The sequence below is a fragment of the Gobio gobio genome, assembly GCF_949357685.1.
Source record: "Gobio gobio genome assembly, chromosome: 14".
Classification (NCBI taxonomy): domain Eukaryota; kingdom Metazoa; phylum Chordata; class Actinopteri; order Cypriniformes; family Gobionidae; genus Gobio; species Gobio gobio.
In genome coordinates, this window is record NC_137107.1 from 32,634,479 (window position 1) to 32,656,790 (window position 22,312).

Consider the following 22,312-nt stretch of genomic DNA (forward strand, 5'->3'; position numbering starts at 1 on the left):
CTGAAGCTTCCAGTGCACATATACAATACAAACACAACAAGAACATAGTAAGACAAATTCTAAGAATAAAAATATGAAAATAGCATTAAAAAAATATTAGGTCACAGTTTCGTTTAGTCAGAATAAACATTTACAGATTATAAACATTTTTACAGTATGTGAGTAGTATGAATAAATATTTATTGTAGTAACAATAACTGTAGTAACTGTGGTATTTTGGAGGAAACTACGGTTGCCACGGTAAACATTTTGTAGTTGTTGTGGGGAAATGAGCGTAGTGTCTAGGTGCCGCAGTAGGTGGCAGTGATTTGCCTTGTCCCGTTGTCAGAGGGGTGTGGTTTAAATGCCAGGATCACCCCCTGTCCGATGAGGATTATTTAGTCCGTCTGAAACAGAGGGGTGTTGCCCTGCCCAGACATAACATTCTTCAATACCATTTAAACTGTAGCTCCGCTGTAGACAGACTCCGGTCATTCATCTATAGGTAAGTCTGATATATTTGATTGATTTCCCCTTTAACTAATGTAGTCAGCTGAATGTAACGATTTACCTCACTGCAAACAACGCTGAACTGTTACTTTAAACACATTCGTCTCTGTGTGCGTAATGGAGTGATACTCTCTTACGGGACACGCCAAGAACTCAAACACACTGCAGTTTGCAATCGTTTCATCATGCGTAGGCCGTGCATTATATCGCATATTTGACAAAACTGCTTTTTTCGTATCGGGCGCTGAAAATGCGCATCAAACAAAGCCATATATGGTGAGATTCTGATTTCTGGGATGCGCCTTTTAATTATGCGGCAAAACGGGACCTTTGAAAGTGTGGAGTCTGCAGGACGTTCTGCTGTCACATATGCATTTGGAAGAGTAGGCCTACTATTGATATTTGGATCGATTTATCCTTTGCTTTAGCCTAAGCAGAGTGGAGCAATTTTTGCTTTCAGCCTTCAATGGTTTCTCAGAAAGACTTGATATGACTTAATAACTAAAGCAAACATATTGTTAACTACTTTTAGTGATAATGTGTTCTGTCAAAAAGGGCTATGGTCATTACAGGAACTTAAATATTTGGATGAGGATGACATGTCATGTGCTGTATAGTTCCACTTTAGATTACTCATCATCACCCCTTTGTGCACATTTATGACCTGTTACCATAGAAACACACACAACTGAAACAAACATTAACTTTGTGGTAAAGATGCTTTTAGACAAAAAGGAAGTGCTCTGCATCACCTCAGGAAACACCGTTCAGTGTTTGTGAAAAACTGCAGCAACCTTCCCAGTGTTTATGATATATTAATGTATTATCTTATTACCCATAATACAGTATACAGATAATACAGTATAATAGTGTTTTATCTTATTACTTGGCAAGCATCAAACAAATCTGTATTGTTTTAGAGTATTCAAAAAAGTTGTTTAATTTACATGATTTCTTTGCACCTGCATGCCTAAAGTACATACTTTATTAGTTGTGAAGTATAGAAAAACAGAAAATTATGTGTGATGGGTTTAGGGGTAGTGTTAGTGTAAGAGGATAGAATATAGGCCTACAGTTTGTACAGTATAAAAACCATTAGCCTACGTCTATATGGAGAGTCCCCATAAAACATGAAAACACAGTGGGTCTCATTCACTAATAATTGCGTGGATTCTTTCGTATTTTTACGCACAGGAGAACTTCTCATGAAAAATCTCCGCCTGATTCACAAAGCGTTCGTACGCAGATTTCACGCACAAATTTGTGAGTACGCATGCTTAGTGAATGAGACCCAATGTGTGTGTGTGTACATATGTGTAAACAAACAATTGGGGGGGGGGGGGGGGGGGGCAATACAGTTTAATTGGTGCAGTCTGTAACCAGGTAGATAAATTGCACCGAGACTGATAAGATACTAGCTTTTTTCATGGGTGTTCTAATCCGAACACGCCTATACACACACACATACCTAGTGATTAAAAGAATAACAGAGGTCTGTGAGAGTAGGTGACAGTGCATATACTTCATGCAATTTACTCAAGTTATAAATATATTTATATTGTTGTCATTTGTAATGGCAAGTGATATGTAATCAAGTCATTTAACATTACAAAACTAGCATTGTCATGTGACTAATTACTGATCTGCCCGCATTGTCACATATGATAATTGAAATGAGCTGGATAACATCACCGTTTTCTCCAGAGCGGCTATACAGCCGAATCAAATTCTGTTGCATTTTTTTCATGTCTACCACTGTGAGGCTGCTTTGAAACAATCTGCATTGTAAAAAGCGCTATATAAATAAAAGTGACTTGACTACCATGATCAGGTTCATAACAGATTTACAAAATTGTTCATTATGCTGAAATGACTGATAGAAACGGTTGGACACCTTTTATAGCCCAGACTTTGAACTCCTGCATGTTATCGGTATACTAAATAACAATTCTCAGAGTTTTGTGCTGTAATATGGGGCCTGGCTATAAAACACAGTCACAGTCACTGGTTAGGCTGTTTTCTCTTTGGGTAAACACAGGGTGCAGTCAAGGGCGTAAACAAGACTTTGAATGAGACTCTGTGCTAAGATGTTATCTCAATAGCTTTGGGGCTTGTAAAAGGTGTAGGAAGAAATATCTAGATGGAAAAACTGACTCACTCTAGGAGTTCATGTGATTCAGGCATTTCTCCAGGAAAAAGGAAGATGATTTAGTCTATTCTTTCAGACTGAGGATCAAAATACATTATACTACCCATGTAGTTAGGTTCAATTCAAGTTGGAGTTATATACTGGTCATTAACAGATTTAGGACCATTACATGTATTCATTTCTACTAAAGATTTATATTCTTTCTGACAACATCTTCCGAGAGCCACTGTGTCTGAACTTGTTCAGATTTCAGTCAGAATTCCTGACACTAAAAACGGTGAAGAAATGCCCGATTTACCATGCTTTCTGAAGTCAGTGTCAAACTCAGCTCTTCAGCTCTTGTGGCCGTAAAATCATGATAACCCGGAAGTTTGGGTATTTTCTTCCATATTGGGTGGTACATCCAAGCAAAAACGTATGAAAATTGTATAAACTTATATTATAAACTTATTATAAACGTATTATTAACTAAATAATTTAGGATGATGACTTGAGTTGATTGGATGGAGGCAATTCTGAAGTTCCGGAAGTTCTGGTTGTGACATTTTGTTGAACAATTACTGTCAAAAAAATGAACTGTATGCATGGATGAATCGTTCACAGTAAGATCAATAAAATGCATTTACAAAATAGATAGGGTGTTTTAGGGTAGAATTTTCATTTTATTTGTCTACTGGTTGCATACTTTAGAATTCAGCAAATGCATATTGCACATCTGTGTTCATGCATCTTTCTGCTTTCTGTAAAACTATATTAAGGCCAATTCAGAGGGATCGACTGTATACAGCCGCTTGGCGCTTACCAGAAACATCTCCCTCCCTTTTTGACCCATAAGCAAATGTCACATGACCTGGGCTATTTATAGTCTCCTGTGGGTTAGCAGACTGGCGGCAAACTCATCAGCTGCATCAGACAAGATGTGTTTAGCTCAGAATAGGCCGTTGTATGCTAAATATTTCATGCAAGTCTCAAGAGATAACCTGGAGCAGTAAATTACACACTGAGATCAGTCGTTTGGGTGAAACAAGGTTCTGTTTAATTAGCCTTTGTGTCACAATTTCAGAAGATACAAGGTACTTAGGCACATCAAAAACATTTGGAGATCAGTTCTAGTTCACACGACATAGCATTTGGTGTACATGCTGATAAGACAACAGCTGATGTAGAGCAAATGGAGACAGCGTGTCTGTTCAAGTTTATCATCAAGTGCTTGTTTCATAGCAGGCCCCCGGTTTAAAATAGATGCCTGTTTGTGAAGAATGTGTTACCAAATAGCGATTTGATCTAATATTGGAGGTGTCAATGAATGCATTGTGACAACTGTATTTTGTAGTGTTAACCACTTAAAGTCTGCGGACCCTGTAGGTTCCGGAATTACATCATCATGTATATACTTTCAATTTTAAATGTCTGTGGAGGAGCTCTGACCTCATATGTGGTACCATTTGAAAGCTTAGAGTCTCTACTTTCTGGAGATATGCATCACTTTGGCATTTGTTTTACACAAAGTAACGTATTTACACTAAATTACTCTGGTACCATTTCCGCCTGGATTTGGCCTACCCAAATTGAAAAGCTTCCCATACACACATACAGTGGTCTAAGTTCAACATTTTGGTGTCATTTTACAGGAAACCCTTTGAAGTTGCATAAAACACTGCTAAAAGTGATAAACATGTAAGTTTAGGTTGTCTGAGCTGTAATACCTGTGAGTTACACACTTTCAAAACTGAATTTATAAAAAAAAAAAAAAAAGCATCTCTTTTCTTACATGTGTATCACTTTTAGCAGTGTTTTATGTAACTTCAAAGGGTTTCCTGTAAAATGACACCAACATTTTGAACTTAGACCACTGTATGTGTGTATGGGAAGCTTTTCAATTTGGGAAGGCCAAATCCAGGCGGAAATCCCAAAAATGGTCCCAGATCTTAAAGGGATAGTTCACCCAAAAAATAAAATTCTGTCATCATTTACTCACCCTCAAGTTTTTCCAAACCTGTATGAGTTTCTTTGTTCTGCTGAACACAAAAGAAGATATTGTGAAAAATGTTTGTAACCAAGCAGATAGAGCAACCATTGACTACCATAGTAGGGAAAAAATACTATGGTAGTCAATGGTTGCTCTATGTGCTTTGTTACAAACATTCTTCAAAATATCTTCTTTTGTGTTCCGCAGAACAAAGAAACTCATACAGGTTTGGAAAAACTTGAGGGTGAGTAAATTATGACATTTAAATTTTTGGGTGAACTATTAAGAGGTTGAACCCTTTAAGAGGTTAATTCAATGTTTAATTTCCGGGCCTGGCATTTTTTTTTGGAAAATAAGATCAGAAAATATGGTCGAGTTATGGTTTAATGTTCTTGGAGATAATGAGAGAAAATGTGTGCATAATAGCTATGATTTCATTTATCATGATATCTCTAATCTGTTGATATTTGATGTATCAGTTTATATTACATATTTAAAGCCACAATATGTAATTTGTCGCTGCTAGAGGTCGCTTATTTAAAACAAAGGCGTAGCTTGATGACGCCTTGATTTCGCGGAGCAGAAATTATGCCACAGATGAGCGCTTTTGCTTCTTCTGCTCATGTGTATGTGGGGTAACACAGCGCTGTTTCATTATATTACATACATTATTTGAGTGTGGTGAAAGTTATGTTATAATGCTACTCTGTGTGTTCACTCGGCGGCTACTATGAGACACTTGTTGCACACTGCAGTAAGATAGATTGATATTAGGCATGGTAAAACATGGTACTCGCGGTAAATCAAGAAAATAAGATTTAAACAATAAGACTAACTGTGTTGAGCTATATAACAATGATTCGTTTTCTGTCGATGAATGTATTCAAACAGTTGCTCACCTGTCTAATAAAACACATAATACATTAAAGTGTCTTTGGTGTTTCCATGTTTTCTACAAAATAAAACCGAGGGTTTCGAGGGTATGATATCATTGATAGGCAACGCACAGACACAGTCCGTGTCTTGGTTAAAATTGCTTATTTCTCTGGATTTAAACATTCTTGGAAACATTTGAGATAATGTAAGTACACAAGTCAACAAAATATATAACATTGTTCTAGTGGTTTTTGGATATTTTAATACAAACACACATCATGTGCCTTTAATTGAGCACAGTCACCTATATCCCCTATTTTTATTACATCCAAGACTATAAATTAAGATTACCTTTGCCACACTCACTAAATGTCAATCTTTGAAAATGAAAATCCATTTTTCACACATTGTAATGGTGTGATGCCTAAATTTACTTTTAACATTTAATTTTTTTATATTTTTGTAAAATCTTAATTTTAAAATTTTTTTAAAATATGTTTAGACAAAATGATATAGAATTTTTATGTCAGCCATAATGTAAATAATTTTTGTATGGCTCACGATTTTAATATACATCCCTTGTTTTTTGACATTTTACAGAACAGCATTTATTTGAAATATAAAATTTAAATCTTTTGTAACATAATTGATTTTTAGATTAATTTAATGCATCCTTGAGAAAAAAAAAAAACATTCATACTTACCCCAAAATTTTGCATTACATGCCCTAGCCCATTCTTTGACTTATGAAAATGACTTAAGTGTTTTAGATTGTTTGGCATTGGAACCAATAATTAGCGTACATTCCCCTCCTGTGGTTTTTCATAATGTTAAGAAATCACAAGCAACAACATCTCTGAGTTAATTCTGATGGATGATTGGTGAATATTGATCCTTAGTAAACACCACTCCCTTTCGTGGACTTTTTTTTCTCTGAGGAATGTCTTGTGGTCTGTGAAAAGACTTACAATGCTACCGTCTAATTTCTGAATGACTCATGTCCGAGACATTCCAAACTTCACCATGTCTCCACCCCTCAAGTGGGCGGTAAGCTTAGCTGACACGGTGACCATCTCAGAGGCTCTCGCCACATTAAGAGCTAGTAAGTGACTGTAAGTGTGGGCTGGTGGCATGAATGATCTGGCCAGGCTGTGTCCACAGTTGGCACTGTCACTCACAGTGTTTCCTTTTTCCTGCATCCAGCCCAATTGTCTATCACCACAGAAGGAAACTCCCAGCCACTGAATTTTTATAGTTCAGTTCACTGGGTTTATTTTGCAGCTTCCAATGTGGATTTAAGATCTTTATTTGTGAACTCGAGAAATTCAGGGAACGATTTTATAGATCTTTCGCAAATGTAGGGAAAAAGCGTTTATGTTAGTCTGAATAAACAGCCCCTTTCACACATTAAACCCAGAACGGGTTGCAGTGGTCTGACATCCGTCTAGCGCATGTTTACATAGAAAAACAATTAAAAGCAGTGAACAACAGAGCTTTATGATCGGCCCAAAAGAAGCTTCATAACCTATTCTTTGTTCACATGTAGGATCATACCGGTAATTTACTGGTATTGTTACAACTTTTCATGCCAGAAAATTACCAAAACTGATTTACCAGTATTTTTGAAAGGGTTAGAGATCACACATGAGCTCTAAATGTTAATTTACCAGTAAAGACTGTATGTGTGAAAGGGGCTAATGTCTCTGTGTGTGTGTGGTTTTCTTTTCTAGACAGCATGGTGTACCATCCTGAGTTTGAGCGAGCAGGCAAGGAGCCTGGGCTCCAGGTGTGGAGAATTGAGAAGTTTGATTTGGTGGCAGTTCCTGAGAACCTCTATGGAGGATTCTACACCGGTGACGCTTATTTGGTCCTCAACACTATCAAGCAGCGTTCTGGTAACCTACAGTACGACCTCCATTTCTGGCTAGGTAAGAGGACAATGTTTTGCTTAAAAGATTCTGAATTCCTGACATTTATTTTAGTGCCATTGCAAAGTAAATATTCTGCCTAATTTGCAAGACAAGCTAGATGGTTTAATGTCAAATGCATCAGCTACATTTCTTATAGATGCTCTTTCCTCAATTGGCAGGTGACTTCTGCACGCAGGATGAGAGTGGGGCGGCTGCCATTTTCACAGTGCAGATGGATGACTATTTGGGTGGAAAGCCCATCCAGTACCGTGAAGTTCAGGGCTATGAGTCCAAAGCTTTCCTGGGCTATTTTAAAAAGGGGCTGCAGTACATGGTGAGTGGTCCAATCGTTGACTGGACAAATGGAAAAAGACTCTGAAGTTTACAAATAATGACAAATAAGGATGTTCAAATATGATTATGTCTTCAAACACATTTTAAAGTAAAGACACAAAAGTAAAATTTCTACAAATGTCATGAATTTTTTAAAGTTTTGATAGTTAAAGTTAGTTGATATTTTTCCTTAATTCACAGTCATTTTATGTAATGTGTAATGTAATAACTTTATATATTATTAAATATATTTAAATATATATATATATATATATATATATATATATATATATATATATATATATATTTAAATATATTTAATATTTAACAGTAAATATTTATATATTTAATATATAAACAGTCCTATATATATATATATATATATATATATATATATATATATATATATATATATATATATATATATATATATATATATATATATATATATATATATATATATATATATATATATATATATATATATATATATATATATATATAGGACTGTTTTACCACACTGACATATTTGTCTTCATGTTCCACAAATATTTATCCACATTAATTTTAAGAAATTGTAACATATTCATGATAAGATATGTATTCAGGTCATTGATTGTGCTGTGAATACATTTTTGCATATTTTTAATAAAAAAATATACTTTTTATTAAAAAATATTTTCAAATATAAATGAATTAACCAGATACAAAACTGATGTCAAATGCCATGTCGCTTTTGATTTCTTTCTGCTTTCTGCTCCAGAAAGGTGGAGTAGCGTCTGGATTCAAGCATGTTGTCACCAATGAAGTTACAGTGCAGCGGGTGCTACAGGTCAAAGGTCGGCGTGTTGTCAGAGCAACAGAAGTGCCAGTCAGCTGGGATAGCTTTAACCAGGGAGACTGCTTCATCCTGGACTTGGGTAATGTGAGTATCATACGAAGAGAGTGAGGGAGAATTGATATCATCAAAATCTCAAAAATAACCCTGTTTGCTCTGTGTATTTTTACAGGAGATCTACCAGTGGTGTGGCTCAAAGAGTAACCGCTTTGAGAAGTTAAAAGCTACACAGCTTGCAAAGGGCGTTCGTGACAACGAACGCAGTGGACGCGCACGCGTGTATGTTTGCGATGAAGGGACTGAACGAGAAAAGATGTTGGAGGTAAGAAAGACAAAAAATCAACTAAGAAATCAACTTAGAAATATGCTAAAAATATGATCCGTATATCTGATGGCAGGTTCTTGGAGAAAAACCAGACCTGCCTGAAGGAGTGTCTGATGATATCAAGGCTGATGCCTCCAATAGGAAGATGGCCAAACTCTACAAGGTAGCCATTGGAACTAAACCATGCCAATATGATAAATAGCCCTTGTAGATCATAAATGCATTCAGCTTTTTTGACGTTTTCTTGTACTTCAGGTGTCTGATGCCAGTGGAGACATGACCATTGCCTTGGTGGCCGCTGAGAACCCCTTCTCCCAGAGTGCACTGGAATCAAGCGACTGTTTCATCCTGGATCACGGCTCAGATGGCAAGATCTTTGTTTGGAAAGGTAAATGGCATTGACAAAACAAAAAGGGACTTTTTTCCTTTTTTTAGACTTCTTTGTTGACACACTTATGTTCATTTTATAGGCAAAGATGCCAATGTGGAAGAGAGAAAGGTTGCCATGAAGACAGCAGAGGAGTTTATTAAGAAAATGGGTTACCCAAAACACACACAGGTTCAGATTCTCCCAGAGATGGGCGAGACGCCTCTATTCAAACAGTTCTTCAAAAATTGGCGTGATTTGGACCAGACAGACGGCCTGGGCGTTGCTTATGTCTCAAACAGCATCGCTAAGATCGAAAAGGTGCCGTTTGATGCTTCTACACTGCATGATTCACCAGCCATGGCCGCCCAACACGGAATGATCGATGATGGCAATGGAGAGAAACAGGTCAGCGAGTGAGCACACACTGCATGTAACGTGACCTGAAGTTACACAGCATGTGTATACAAATACAGTGAGGGTACCGTGATGATATTTAGATTTTTGTGTCACCTGATACTCTAGATCTGGCGTATTGAAGGTGCTGACAAGGTTCCAGTTGACCCTTCTACTTATGGCCAGTTCTATGGCGGAGACAGTTACATTATCCTGTACAATTACCGCCATGGAGGCAGACAGGGTCACATCATCTACATCTGGTATGACTTGATCTCACACAGTCAATCTAAAGCTCTGTCATGTCATATACACTTTTAATTTAACAATTCAGTTAGGTTGTCCTGAGTATTGATGTGTGATGTCTCTCACAGGCAGGGTAAGGACTCCTCTCAAGATGAGATTGGGGCTTCTGCCATCTTGGGCGCCCAACTGGATGATGAGCTTGGAGGTGGACCTGTGCAGGTAATGCTAACAAATAAAGCTCAGTGGATAAAGAGTGTTACTTCATGGTAAAATTGTCATTTGGGGCTATTCCGTTACAAGTGCATCAGTAATTCTCTTTTTTTAATAAGTCAACATGAAACAGCATTCACAAATCATTTTACATTTGTGATGTGGCACATTTCTGAGTGAAACAGTATTCTCAGAAATTCAACAATATTAAGAAAAAAGAACTTTACCATCACCTAAAACTCACTTAAAATTAATCTTGAAAAACACTGTTGTATGTATTTTTTTTTTTTTAGCAAATCTTACAAACTATCAAACTTCACTTGTACCATTTAAAATGATTGATTTTATTTTATTATTTTTTGTGTTTTATTTTTAATTCATTTGGACAAAATAGTATAGAATTTTAATAATGTCCATTTATCAGATATCAGATACAACATGAAAATAATGATAATCTTATCGGCATTGGCCAGAATGTTAAAGTCGCCATGAATTCAAAATTGGCAGTTCTTATTTTTTTTATGGAATATTCCCATTTATTATACAGTATTTATTAATGCACATCATCTCTTTTTTTAAATTAATGTAGCGTAATCTTTATTTAAAAACATGAACTTCCTATCCTCTTTGTAACAACATCTCTGATGTGTGCACTGGTGTCAGGGCGGAAAAATAATCCTTCCCCTGCAAAAATCATGACACATTAGACATCAATTAGCAAACGTCAATGATCCAATCAATTCTTGATGGACAAAATCAAGTTCCACCCACATTTTTTTTTCTTGTTCAATAAGCAGTCAAAACACATAGTAAGGAAGAAAAGACAAATGCAATTTCCGTTTCTTGCCAACTTTAATATCCGTAATTTTGACGAAAGTTTATGACTTTTTTTGTTGTTGTCATTGTTGTTAAATTACATGTGCTGATAAATCATGGTAAATAAAGTAAATAAGGCTCATTTTGATTTCATGTTGACTAAGTTCAAGCATCCGGGTGCTCCTGGTTCCTAATCCTACTGTAGCCTGTGAAAGCTTAGCTACATTCTGCCATTATTGCATCGGCCTTCCTTGATTTTTCCATCTGTTAAACCAACTTCCACCTCTATGTCTTTCCTTCCTGTCCGTTATTCATACCCGACATCCTGCTGTAGATGGCTGGTGCTCCCATCACCACTCAGGTATCCATATCTCGGGATAGCATGTCCCTGTCCAGAGCCTTCTTCTCTGCCACTTATACAAGCAAACAGCATTTTTTTACTCAACCTTTGAGTCACGTTGATAAAGCCAAATTAATCTTATACAGCATTACACAAACAACAGATACAAATCTGAAAGGAAATACTTCAAATTTTTCCCCCACAGTGTAGCAGCATAACATCCATTATGTAACTGAATTTATACAGCTAAAAGAATCAAGGCTTCAGCAGAGGGTTTTTGAACGGATTTTATTGGTGTCTGCATAATCATTGTGCATGATCAATATGTACCAATATTATCACGCTTTTTTGTAAGGCTCTGTACACTGACATGTACTATCCCTATATGCGCCTCCACTAGTGTACTTGTGTCTTTGTGTCTCTATGTTGTTATTTTGTCATTTTTGCACAAGTAACTAACTGTCTTCCACATTTACAGATTGCTTGTGGGAGTGAGCATGTGAACATTAACAGAAATGCTCCATCATGCATTCACATTTATTTTTGAATTGATTCATAGTGTGATTTATATGTTTATCTGGATTTATGCATGCTGTCATGCACAGTTAAGTAGACCTAACTAGCACATTTAGCATGCTAATGTAGTTTATGTGTAAAACGCAGTAGACAACAGAGAATGTCCATCATCTCTGTATTGGTCTAGTATACACTACCACTCAAACATATACATATACATATATATATATATACATATACATATATATATATATATATATATATATATATATATATATATATATATATATATATGTATATATATATATATATGTATATATATATAAAATGATATACATACACATATCGTTATCCAACAAGGTTTCATTAAATTGATAAAAAATTACAAAAACATTTATAATGTTATAAAATAATTTGATTTAAAATATTAAATATTTTAATATTTATAATATTAATATTCAAAAATATTAAACAGCAGAGCTAAGATTTCATAGAAATATAAAGAACCAATATTAGTTAACATTGCAATGAATACAACCGTATAATTCAGCAGAGTATCATGGGAACATTAAATGTAAGGATTTTTTTGGGACAGGAGGAGAAAATAACTCCTTTAGTTCGGCCATTGATAAAGCTCTGCTTTCTCCTAAAGTTGAACAGCCCACTGTCATCATGCTGACCACAAAGGATGCTGGGAATGTTGGCATTAGCTCTACATTCCACACAGTGAGCTCAACAGTGCCACCCTGTGGAATTAAACGCAATCCACAACCAAAGCCTCTTGAAAAACCAATAGGTCCAATATGACAGTGTTGTCCTGTTGTCGATTTTGTTCTGTTCATTTTGCAGAAGAATGACTTACAGTTTATCTCTGTTTAATGTCTGCTCGCTGTGTATATTTTTTCAGGTTCGGGTGGTCCAGGGTAAGGAACCTGCTCACCTGATGAGTCTGTTCGGAGGGCAGCCCATGGTGGTGCACAATGGCGGCACCTCCAGGGAAGGTGGTCAGACGGCACCAGCTGAGACTCGACTGTTCCAAGTGCGCTCAAACTCCACAGGGTGCACACGAGCAGTGGAGGTCAGCATCTGAAGTTTAGAATCGGTGGGAAGTTTTAAATATCCTCCTTTAATATTTGCTTATCTTAACCGCTGTTTTCTTCCAGATTGATGTAGTGTCCTCCAATCTGAACTCCAATGATGCCTTCGTCCTGGTGACCCCAGCTGCATCTTTCATATGGGTGGGACGAGGAGCCAGTGATACAGAGAAACATGGGGCGCAGCAGCTATGTGACATCCTTGGAGTGTCATCCTCTGAGCTGGGTGAAGGAGCAGAGGATGGTGAGAACTCGTATGAATTCTTTAAAGTAAAAGTTCACCCATAAATGACAACTGTGTCATTTTCTCATCCACATTTTGTGCCAAAACTGTATGACTTTCGTTCTTCCGTGGGCACAAAGAGAGAAATTACAAAGATGAAATGGTTACTCTTTTCCATACAATTTCAATGGGACTGAAGCTTCTTTCAAGGTTTAAAGTCACCATTATTGCAGTATTTATTATAAATTATATATCCGTGCACATCATTATTTTATTTTTTTATTCAGGTGCCCTCATAATCTTTAATCAAAATAACTTCCCCGTCACACTTGCAGTGACATCTCTTCTCTTTTCTGATGATGTGTTTACTGGCGCGAGGGCTGAACAACCTGTCACTCACGTGAGATCACAGCAATAGCAAACAACGATGATCCAATCAATTTCTGATGGACAAAATCAAGTCCCGTCCTACATTTTTTTTTGTTCGAGAACTAATTTCACTCGGATGTACATCACAATTGGAAAGAAAAGACAATCGCAACTTCCGTTTCATGTAAAAAACTTTACTTTTAGTATGCATGAAAATAAAAAAGGAAATGAGAGTATGTTTTTATTATTATTATTATTTAATTCCCAGTTCATTCTCTTATGTAAACCATGAGTGACCATTTCTTATTTATAATAACTAATTTAATATTTGGATATTATGTTATTTGTGCTATTTTCTTCTTTAAAAATGTGATCCTCATAATTAAGTTCATGTATACTTGTGTCACTCTGCAGGCAGCTTCTGGGACTCTTTGGGAGGAAAGGCAGATTACCGCACGTCCGCCAGGCTAAAGGACAGGATGAATGCCCACCCGCCACGTCTGTTCGCCTGCTCAAACAAAACTGGCCGTTTCATTGTGAGTAACGCACACAGGTTTTTTGTCTGCCTTGATTTGAATGAGAATATTGACAGTGTGGTATGATAAAGAGTTACTCAATATGGATGCGCTGATATCCATGCAGATTGAAGAAGTACCTGGAGAAATGACCCAAGAAGACCTGGCTACAGATGATGTCATGATCCTTGACACCTGGGATCAGGTAAACTGACTATATTAACAGAATTGTTCTAAATAACAAGGAGTTTTCATATATCTGGTGTTTGGATTACAGTTTAGACCCAGAGACCAGATATGTTGAAAGAAGACCAGGAATCAGGATGTTCAATCAGATGAAGAAAATTTACTGAAAAATTGTTTGCAGTTTCATCGGTAAAGCCAGCGTCAGAGTCTCTTGAGGAGGACGCAAGCCAGACTCTACCTTACACACAATTTTCGCCCCAATTATACCAGTTACAAGGGCATTGATTACATCACTGCTAACAGATGGGCTACTCCTGATTGGTTAAAAACACTTATAGTCTAAACAATTAGCCACACATGGATAGATAGAAGAGCGTGTCGTTGTTAGTCAGGATGGTGTCGCACAATCCCCAGATTTGGATAGGGGTTAACCTCGGAGGTCGTAAACCGGCGCCTGTAGGTCTGGGGTGGTAGGCAGAATGGTCTAATAGCTCCAACAGACCTGCACAGAACATGTAGCACATGTACACACACACAAGCACTAGGGAATCGCATCATCTTCAGGGTCGAAGAAGCCTGAGCTCACTATCAACAGGACACACACTACCAAAACATTCTGGTAAAACATTCTCTCCTCAGAAAGAAGTACAGATAACAGTCACTCTATTCTCTAAAGAAATATAAATGAAAAGAGGTACGGGTGAAGTTACAAATGGCTTGACCACAGTGCTAGTTCACTTTGAATCCCCCGTTTTTTCAGGGCATTTAAAACAGTTCATTCAGCAGTCAAATGTTTGAACTTGGTTGGGCTAGCAATCAAAATCCACATACTGCAGGACAACAGATCCATCATTTTCAATAGTCTTTCTTACCGGATCGATGAATGAGGCGAGTACCTGATGAAACAGGTTGGGTGAGTTGCAGTATCTTGTGGCAACCAACTCCACGTCCATTGACGACCCCTGCTTGTAAAAGCAAATCTTTCTTGGTCCTCCTTGGCTAAGGGGCAAGTCCAGAAACCGTTAGAAACAGTCTAAAGCAGTGAAATGACAGTGTTCAGATCCTATCGCATGTAAGATAGTTGCGGGATTGGCCACCAGGGGTTGCATTTTCTCAGAGACTGCATTCAAAGCTGTATAGTCAATAGTCAGACAACTCCTATCTGGCTTTTCGACAAGGCCACATGGTTGAGTTGGTGGGGGAGGAGCATGGTATTATGATTCCTTGATTGTATAACTCATCTACAACACTTTCAGCTCCCTCTCAAGCCTAATTTCTCAAAGGATATTGTCTTTTGGCTACATGCATGGGACCTGGGAGGCTCAGTGGCTGAATCTGGGCAAGACCACAATCAAATTTTTCTTTTGCCCAAAAGGAATTTAGAAATTAAAAATTTCCACTCGGGACGAGTTTCAGTCATACTGACAGCATCAGCCACTGTGCATCTCTGCTCAGGGTGGGGGCCAGTTTGAGATAAGCGAATTGTTTCATTGCAGCCAAGCACTAGCTTATCTTTAGAAAGCAAAACATCATTTTCGAGTTCTTTCAAAATGTCAACACCGATTATGGTCCCTACAGTGTTTTTCTCTACCCAACATTTTCAGAATCAGCAAGAGTTAGAGGGACAGAGACAGATTTATGATACAAACATTTGCCATTCAGACCTTCTATATACAAAGTTTCAGAAGTAGTTTGAAGATCAATATCTGGGCGGGTATTAGCATAATTATATGAACCGGAGGCCGCTGACCCCTATTCGTCACTTAACAGTTGTCTCAGTTTGTCAATTTCTGACTCAGACAAGGGTTTAGTCTGGGGGGGTTCATTTTTGTCACCTCTTGATTTCCTGTTTCCTTGATTTTGCCTTTTACCCCGACAGAATTTGTTCAGGTGGCCTTCTTTCTTACAATTTCTGCATTTTGTGGGGGAAAGGGGACACTCTCTGGAAAAATGACCCGGCTCATCACAATTGAAACATGTTATATTAGTTCGGGGATTGGTTTCCGCTTCCACTGAAGCAGCAGATGCTTTGTCCACATTTTGATCATCATGTGCTTGCAAACGGCTCCAGTTTACAGAGCACCAACGGAGCAAGTCTTCCCAACTCCTAATATCAACAGAGCTGTTCATCAATAAGTCTTTGTATTGTGTGTTCAGCCCGCCTGTGGTAGATTCATTCACTATGGCAGAATCATGGTCTTCAATACTGCTGTTTACAGCGCAGTACGTTTCATATGCCACACGAAAACTTTCAATATATTCTAAGGGGCTTTCACCTGGTTTTTGTTTTACCTGGGTCACACTGGTCCAGGGAAATGAACCCCGACCCAGAATATCTTTCACCTTTCGCTTGTATTCTGTATAGGCCTCACAGAACTCAGGCCAGTCTGTGGGAACTCTGGGCTGGAAATGGACCGCCTGAACGGCTCGCAATTTACTGGTGGGAATTAACCCACCAGTAGAGTCTGTAGCCATTTTCAAAAAACATCTAAAGACGCATCTCTTCCAGCAGCACCTGACCAATCAAGAATAGCACTTAACATTCTATTCATTCTATTCATTTTTCTGTCTGTCTAATTTATTTAAAAAAAAAAAAAAAAAAAAAAAAAAAAAAAAAAAAAAAAATCCTGTGTTCTGTGTTAGATTAACTGAGACTTGTTACAGCACTTGCATACTGTAGCCTCTGACTGTTGTAGTTGCTTCTATTGCTCTCATTTGTAAGTCGCTTTGGATAAAAGCGTCTGCTAAATGACTAAATGTAAATGTAAATGTAACCCTTCCACCAGAGACTGTATATCAGCCATTTTGTTGCCTAGCAACTGCCTCTAATTTGTCCCACAGATTTTAGTTTGGGTTATATAACTTAAAAAGTTCCAACCTTGCAAACTAATTATTTTTCTCAGTGGCTGTGAGCCTGATCCATTGACCATCCTCACAGCCAGCACCCTTGGGTTTAAATGAGTCCATGGGGGTCAGTTCAAGATTTCTGACCTCTGATCTCTGATCAGGTTTTGCTTGCATGGAAGAAAGCTCTGGGGGGTTATAAGGAGGAGGGGTTTCAACAGCCACATTCAGCAGTCTGCATGCTTCCGCATAGGGCCCATCATTCTGGTTATCAATCTGGCAGGCAGGGCCTAAAGCGGCAGCGTCCTGCACAGTCTGAGAAGAGATGGCGGGGGTGGAGGGAGCAGAAGACATGATTTCATATTTCACAGCACTCTCTGCCTTTTCACAAACTACCTCAATCCCTTTGCTCAAACTACACAGATCATAACCCATCTCAATTCCAGTTATTTTAGCCATCCTATCACATTGGGAAATAAGGGTGTACCACTCGTCAATCACTTTAGGGATTGCCTTTTCAGGGGTTATAGGTACACCACCCATCTTCCAAATCCATGAATAGGCAAAGACGGCTCGAAATTTGGATTTTTCAGCCTCTTTTTTTGTTTGTAACCAGTCAAGCTGTTGTGTGATTTTCCAATCGAAATCAAAGCCTTGACTGACCATTTTTTTTAATTAGCTCTGCATATTTCTTTGAAGTGAGAGCGTCAGAGCAGAGCTGTTTACAGCGTGTGCTCTCTTCTGTTTCATTACTTTGGACAGGAATAAAATTATTATTTTATCAGTCATTTTTGGTCACAGTTGAAAACCACTATAGAGAACTTTAGCAGCGTAAGACAAAAAAACCCTTATTTTTAAAGCAGAAAATCTGTTAACAACAATTCTGGACTTCTACACAATGAAACCACAAAGTATGCTTTACAGACTCCAAGTCACATATACTGCTCAGTGCCAATTTGGGTCATAATATATATTACTTGGGATCTTTCCTGATGCATCCCTGGCAAACAACCCTGTATCTATATATTTTGATTTCTAAACTAATAATTTAATCCCTCACTGCCTGATTCTCTAAATTCGGGGATCTCCTATCTGAGATGGAAGAGACCGAGCCGGTTTTCGGTGCCTACTGGACCTCCGCAGCGATCCAGGGACGTACTTCTGTGGGGAAGTGCTTACACCAATGTCCAACAGGGATCCCTTTCTTGAGTACTCTTCAATTGCACTGTCTGCTACCGTTAACCTTAACGACGTTGTAAGCGACTTCTTACACAATTAAAATTTAGTATAATTAATCCTCACTCCAATTGGAGTGAAGCTCACCCTTTCCCCTTTTCCAATCTCTTCCATTCAGACAGCCCTATAAAAGCTTCCTACCTTGTTTGCTGGTTTGCCAGGGGTGTCACCAAGGAATGATTGCTCGCCACTTCTCTACCATAAACTGTTGGGGTAACAGTTTAGACCCAGAAACCAGATATGTTGAAAGAAGACCAGGAATCAGGATGTTCAATCAGATGAAGAAAATTTACTGAAGAATAGTTTGCAGTTTCATCGGTAGAGCCAGCGTCAGAGTCTCTTGAGGAGGTCGCAAGCCAGACTCTACCTTACACACAATTTTCGCCCCAATTATACCAGTTACAAGGGCATTGATTACATCACTGCTAACAGATGGCCTACTCCTGATTGGCTAAAAACACATATAGCCTAAACTATTAGCCACACATGGATAGATAGAAGAGCGTGTCAGCGTTAGTCAGGAGGATGGTGCCACACAATTTGGATAGGTGTTGACCTCGGAGGTCGTAAACAGGCGCCTGTAGGTCTGGGGTGGTAGGCAGAATGGTCTAATAGCTCCAACAGACCTGCACAGAACATGTAGCACACACACACACACACACAAGCACTAGGGAATCGCATCATCTTCAGGGTCAAAGAGGCCTGAGCTCACTATCAACAGGACACACACTACCAAAACATTCTGATAAAACATTCTCTCCTCAGAAAGAAATACAGATAACATTCACTCTATTCTCTAAAGAAATATAAATGAAAAGAGGTACAATTCTGTAAACTGGGTGAAGTCACAAATGGCCCTCGTCAGGGCCCTTTTGGTCAGCAGGAATCAGAATATACCTGAAAAAGTTGATTAAACACTACACCGCAAACATAGGGTTCAAATCCTATTATTGAATCACTTATTAAATATAGAAAGGGTTACATAAAATCGATTATCATTGATTATTCATTTTTTAAAGGTAATAAAAATCATTAAGAAGGATTTATATGTATGTTGAAGAGACAAGGGTGTCTGACCCAACCCTTCACTGGTTTATGTTGCTTGCAACTATTTTATTAATTCAATAACATGCAACCGACATTTAGTGAAATAATAATACATCACAGAAGTTGAATAATTCTTAATGTGTTTTGCAGGTGTTTGTGTGGATCGGTAATGAAGCTCATGATGAGGAGAAGACTGAGGCAATGTCTTCAGGTGAGACTCATTATAACACTTTAGACTTTCATAATTATAATTCACTCCATAAAGTATAAAGAGTAAATAGAATATTGCCATACTACTCCTACTATACTAGTATGCAAATTTTTCCTATGTGTAGAATATTTAAATGACCTAGAGCACTTAATGGAATACTGTATCCCACAATGCAATGCACTCTTGTATATCCATTTGATTTTTAATATTTATTTTTGACAAAACAGCCAATATTTATTCTTGGTAAAACTACCACTCATATACTACTGTACAATGTAGCATTCTACTGTACTGTGATGTGTTTGGAATCACACCTATTGTTTCACATGCTATTGCTAATAAACAGTAAGCAATACAGAGAATTTACCTAATACTGTCAGTCAGTATTTAATTCAAAACATAATGGTGGTTTCTTTTGGTTAATTAGTTGGGAATATATATGGTTAATTGCTTTGATGTAAAGAAATAATATATATATGTGTGGAGATGAATGCACTTCCATTCAAGTGTTGTGAAATATTGATACTATTTAAAATAACTGTTTTCTATAATTATATATTTTAAAAATTAAATAGAATTTTCATCATCATCATCACTCCACATTACTGTCACCTAATGATTAATGTTTTTGTGGAAACCGTGATAAATGTTTTTTCAGGATTTTTTGGTGAGTAGAAAGAACAGCATTTATTTGAAAATAGAAAGCTTTTGTAACATTATAAATGTCTTTACTGTCACTTATATTCAGCAAGGATGCATTAAATTAATAAAAATTATTAATTTCTTTGTGAAAAACCCAAAACTTTTGAATGGTAGTGTATGTCATGAGCATAGGTCATGAGGCATATTTTCTATCAGTATCAGTAATAGTATCAGTGGTCCATGTAGAGTCCAGCAGGTGGCAGTAATGTGAGAGAGAAAGAAAGAAAAATAAATGAAAAAATGGCAGAATGGTTTTGAAATGGCAAAAACAGATTGCATCCTTTTATGAATCATGTTTTAAACTTTTCATTTTCACTCTTTCCAGCTGCGCAATACATTGCGACGGACCCATCCAACCGTGACTCTCGCACACCTATTGTGAAGATTAAACAGGGCTTTGAGCCGCCCACTTTCACTGGCTGGTTCCTGGGCTGGGACCATGATTACTGGAGCACTGACCCCCTGGAGCGGGCCATGGCTGAGCTAGAGATCTGAACTTTGAGCTATCACCCCTGACCTTTAGACCCCACTGCCTTACCGCAAGCTGATCAAAGTTGCCCTTAGGTTACGTTCACACTGCAAGCCTTAATGCTTCATTCCGATTTATTGCTCAGATCCAGATTTTTTTTGTATAGCTGTTAACATTGTTGTTTTAATTGTGCGGCCAAAATCAGATTCCAGTGGGAACAAATCATGATCCTAAACTGACCTGCATGCACGAAAGAGCGATAAAAAGACGTCACGCAGCACGCTGTCATATGGAAGTAAACACGGAGAACATTAGATTAAGACATTACGGCTTTATTTATTGTGTGATCTGCCGAATTTATGTGCAGACAATATTAAAAACAAAGACGGAATGCGAAAAAATAGTTTTTAAACATTTATGATGTTCTGCTTGTGTAGAGCTGTCACTGAAATAAGTGAAACATCACTGTCCTTCACTGACTAGTGACTACCTTTCACAACTGTCTTGATAACTTTGGGAATGTAAAATCTTTGAAGTGACTCCCATGAGCGCAGAATTGTGACGATTATTGATCTAGAGTGACGTAAAAGTCGCATGAACTCCGATATGACTGTTCAAACTGAGGTCGCATTGCAAAGAATCTGACCTGTATCGGATTTAAGACCACATATGGAAGTGGCCAAATCAGAATCGAAAAGATCAGATTCCATGCGGTTTGTGCCGTTCACACTGTTATAAAAGAATCGGATTCGGGCCACATTTACCTGCAGTCTGAACGTAGCCTTAGATACACCAATTTGATGCCTATGAGGGTTTAATCATGGATTCAAAAACCAAAGCTGGTCCTGGGTCAGTATAAAAGGGCAACTTTTAAGTCAAGCACCCTAATGCCCTGGGCTTAGGTCACAAATTCTATGGGGTTCCATTTGTGCCGAGAATTTGTCGAATGCTTTAAGTTTATACTATTAATTTGTCCTCGTCTACTTGTTCAGATAAATTAGTATATGTTGATATTCATGTCATATTGGTCTGTTGTCTTTCTCTGTCGTCCTTACTGGCGTCTTCTTTTTCTCATGTGAAGAGAACAGTGAAAGACCCTGTGTATCTCTGAAGAGGACTGTCTTCTGAAAAGTTTCAACTGCATATTACCTTATATAATACCAATAAAGTAGTGTTTTAAGCGCAACACTGCTTTGTCCATAGTGGTAACCTGGGAAACGGCTATATTTTTGCTGGTCCATAAGCGCCACTTACTGTCATTTTCATTATTACCATGTCATTTTTGTTCAGACGAATGCGAAAATCGGAATTAAAGATTATTTAATGTGTGTTCTAAAAATCGACACAATTTGGATAATGTGGTACACAGAATATATATATATATATATATATATATATATATATATATATATATATATATATATATATATATATATATATATATATATATATATATATATTATCTGAACAAATAGGCAATGACTGTAGACAAGGACAAATATATACAATGCACAAAGCAGCCGACTCATTTTTGGCACAAATGGAACCTCATAAAATTCTTTACCTTGTTGCTTCTGTATTTAAGTGTTTTCTTCATGTGTTTAACAATGTGTTGAAGCTTTTAAAGATTTTTTGT

General features: G+C 37.5%; 1 protein-coding gene across 4 annotated transcripts; it reads left to right on the forward strand.

Annotated features, from left to right (window-relative positions):
- Positions 1-356: 356 nt before the first annotated feature.
- gsna (gelsolin a) lies at positions 357-21,860 on the forward strand. Of its 4 annotated transcripts, XM_079835434.1 has the most exons (18): positions 376-484; positions 1,684-1,752; positions 7,214-7,411; positions 7,573-7,727; positions 8,490-8,651; positions 8,737-8,886; positions 8,963-9,052; positions 9,145-9,277; positions 9,360-9,664; positions 9,782-9,915; positions 10,027-10,117; positions 11,259-11,285; positions 12,688-12,858; positions 12,944-13,118; positions 13,881-14,002; positions 14,109-14,186; positions 19,445-19,505; positions 20,533-21,860. In XM_079835434.1, the coding sequence occupies exons 2-18, from the start codon at positions 1,695-1,697 to the stop codon at positions 20,700-20,702; spliced, it is 2,280 nt and encodes a 759-aa protein (XP_079691560.1). In that variant the 5' UTR covers positions 376-484; positions 1,684-1,694; the 3' UTR covers positions 20,703-21,860. The 4 variants fall into 4 exon arrangements, with proteins under 4 accessions (XP_079691562.1, XP_079691563.1, XP_079691561.1 ...); XM_079835436.1 differs by lacking the exon at positions 1,684-1,752 and having other exon boundaries at positions 357-484; XM_079835435.1 differs by lacking the exon at positions 11,259-11,285 and having other exon boundaries at positions 369-484.
- Positions 21,861-22,312: the final 452 nt, after the last annotated feature.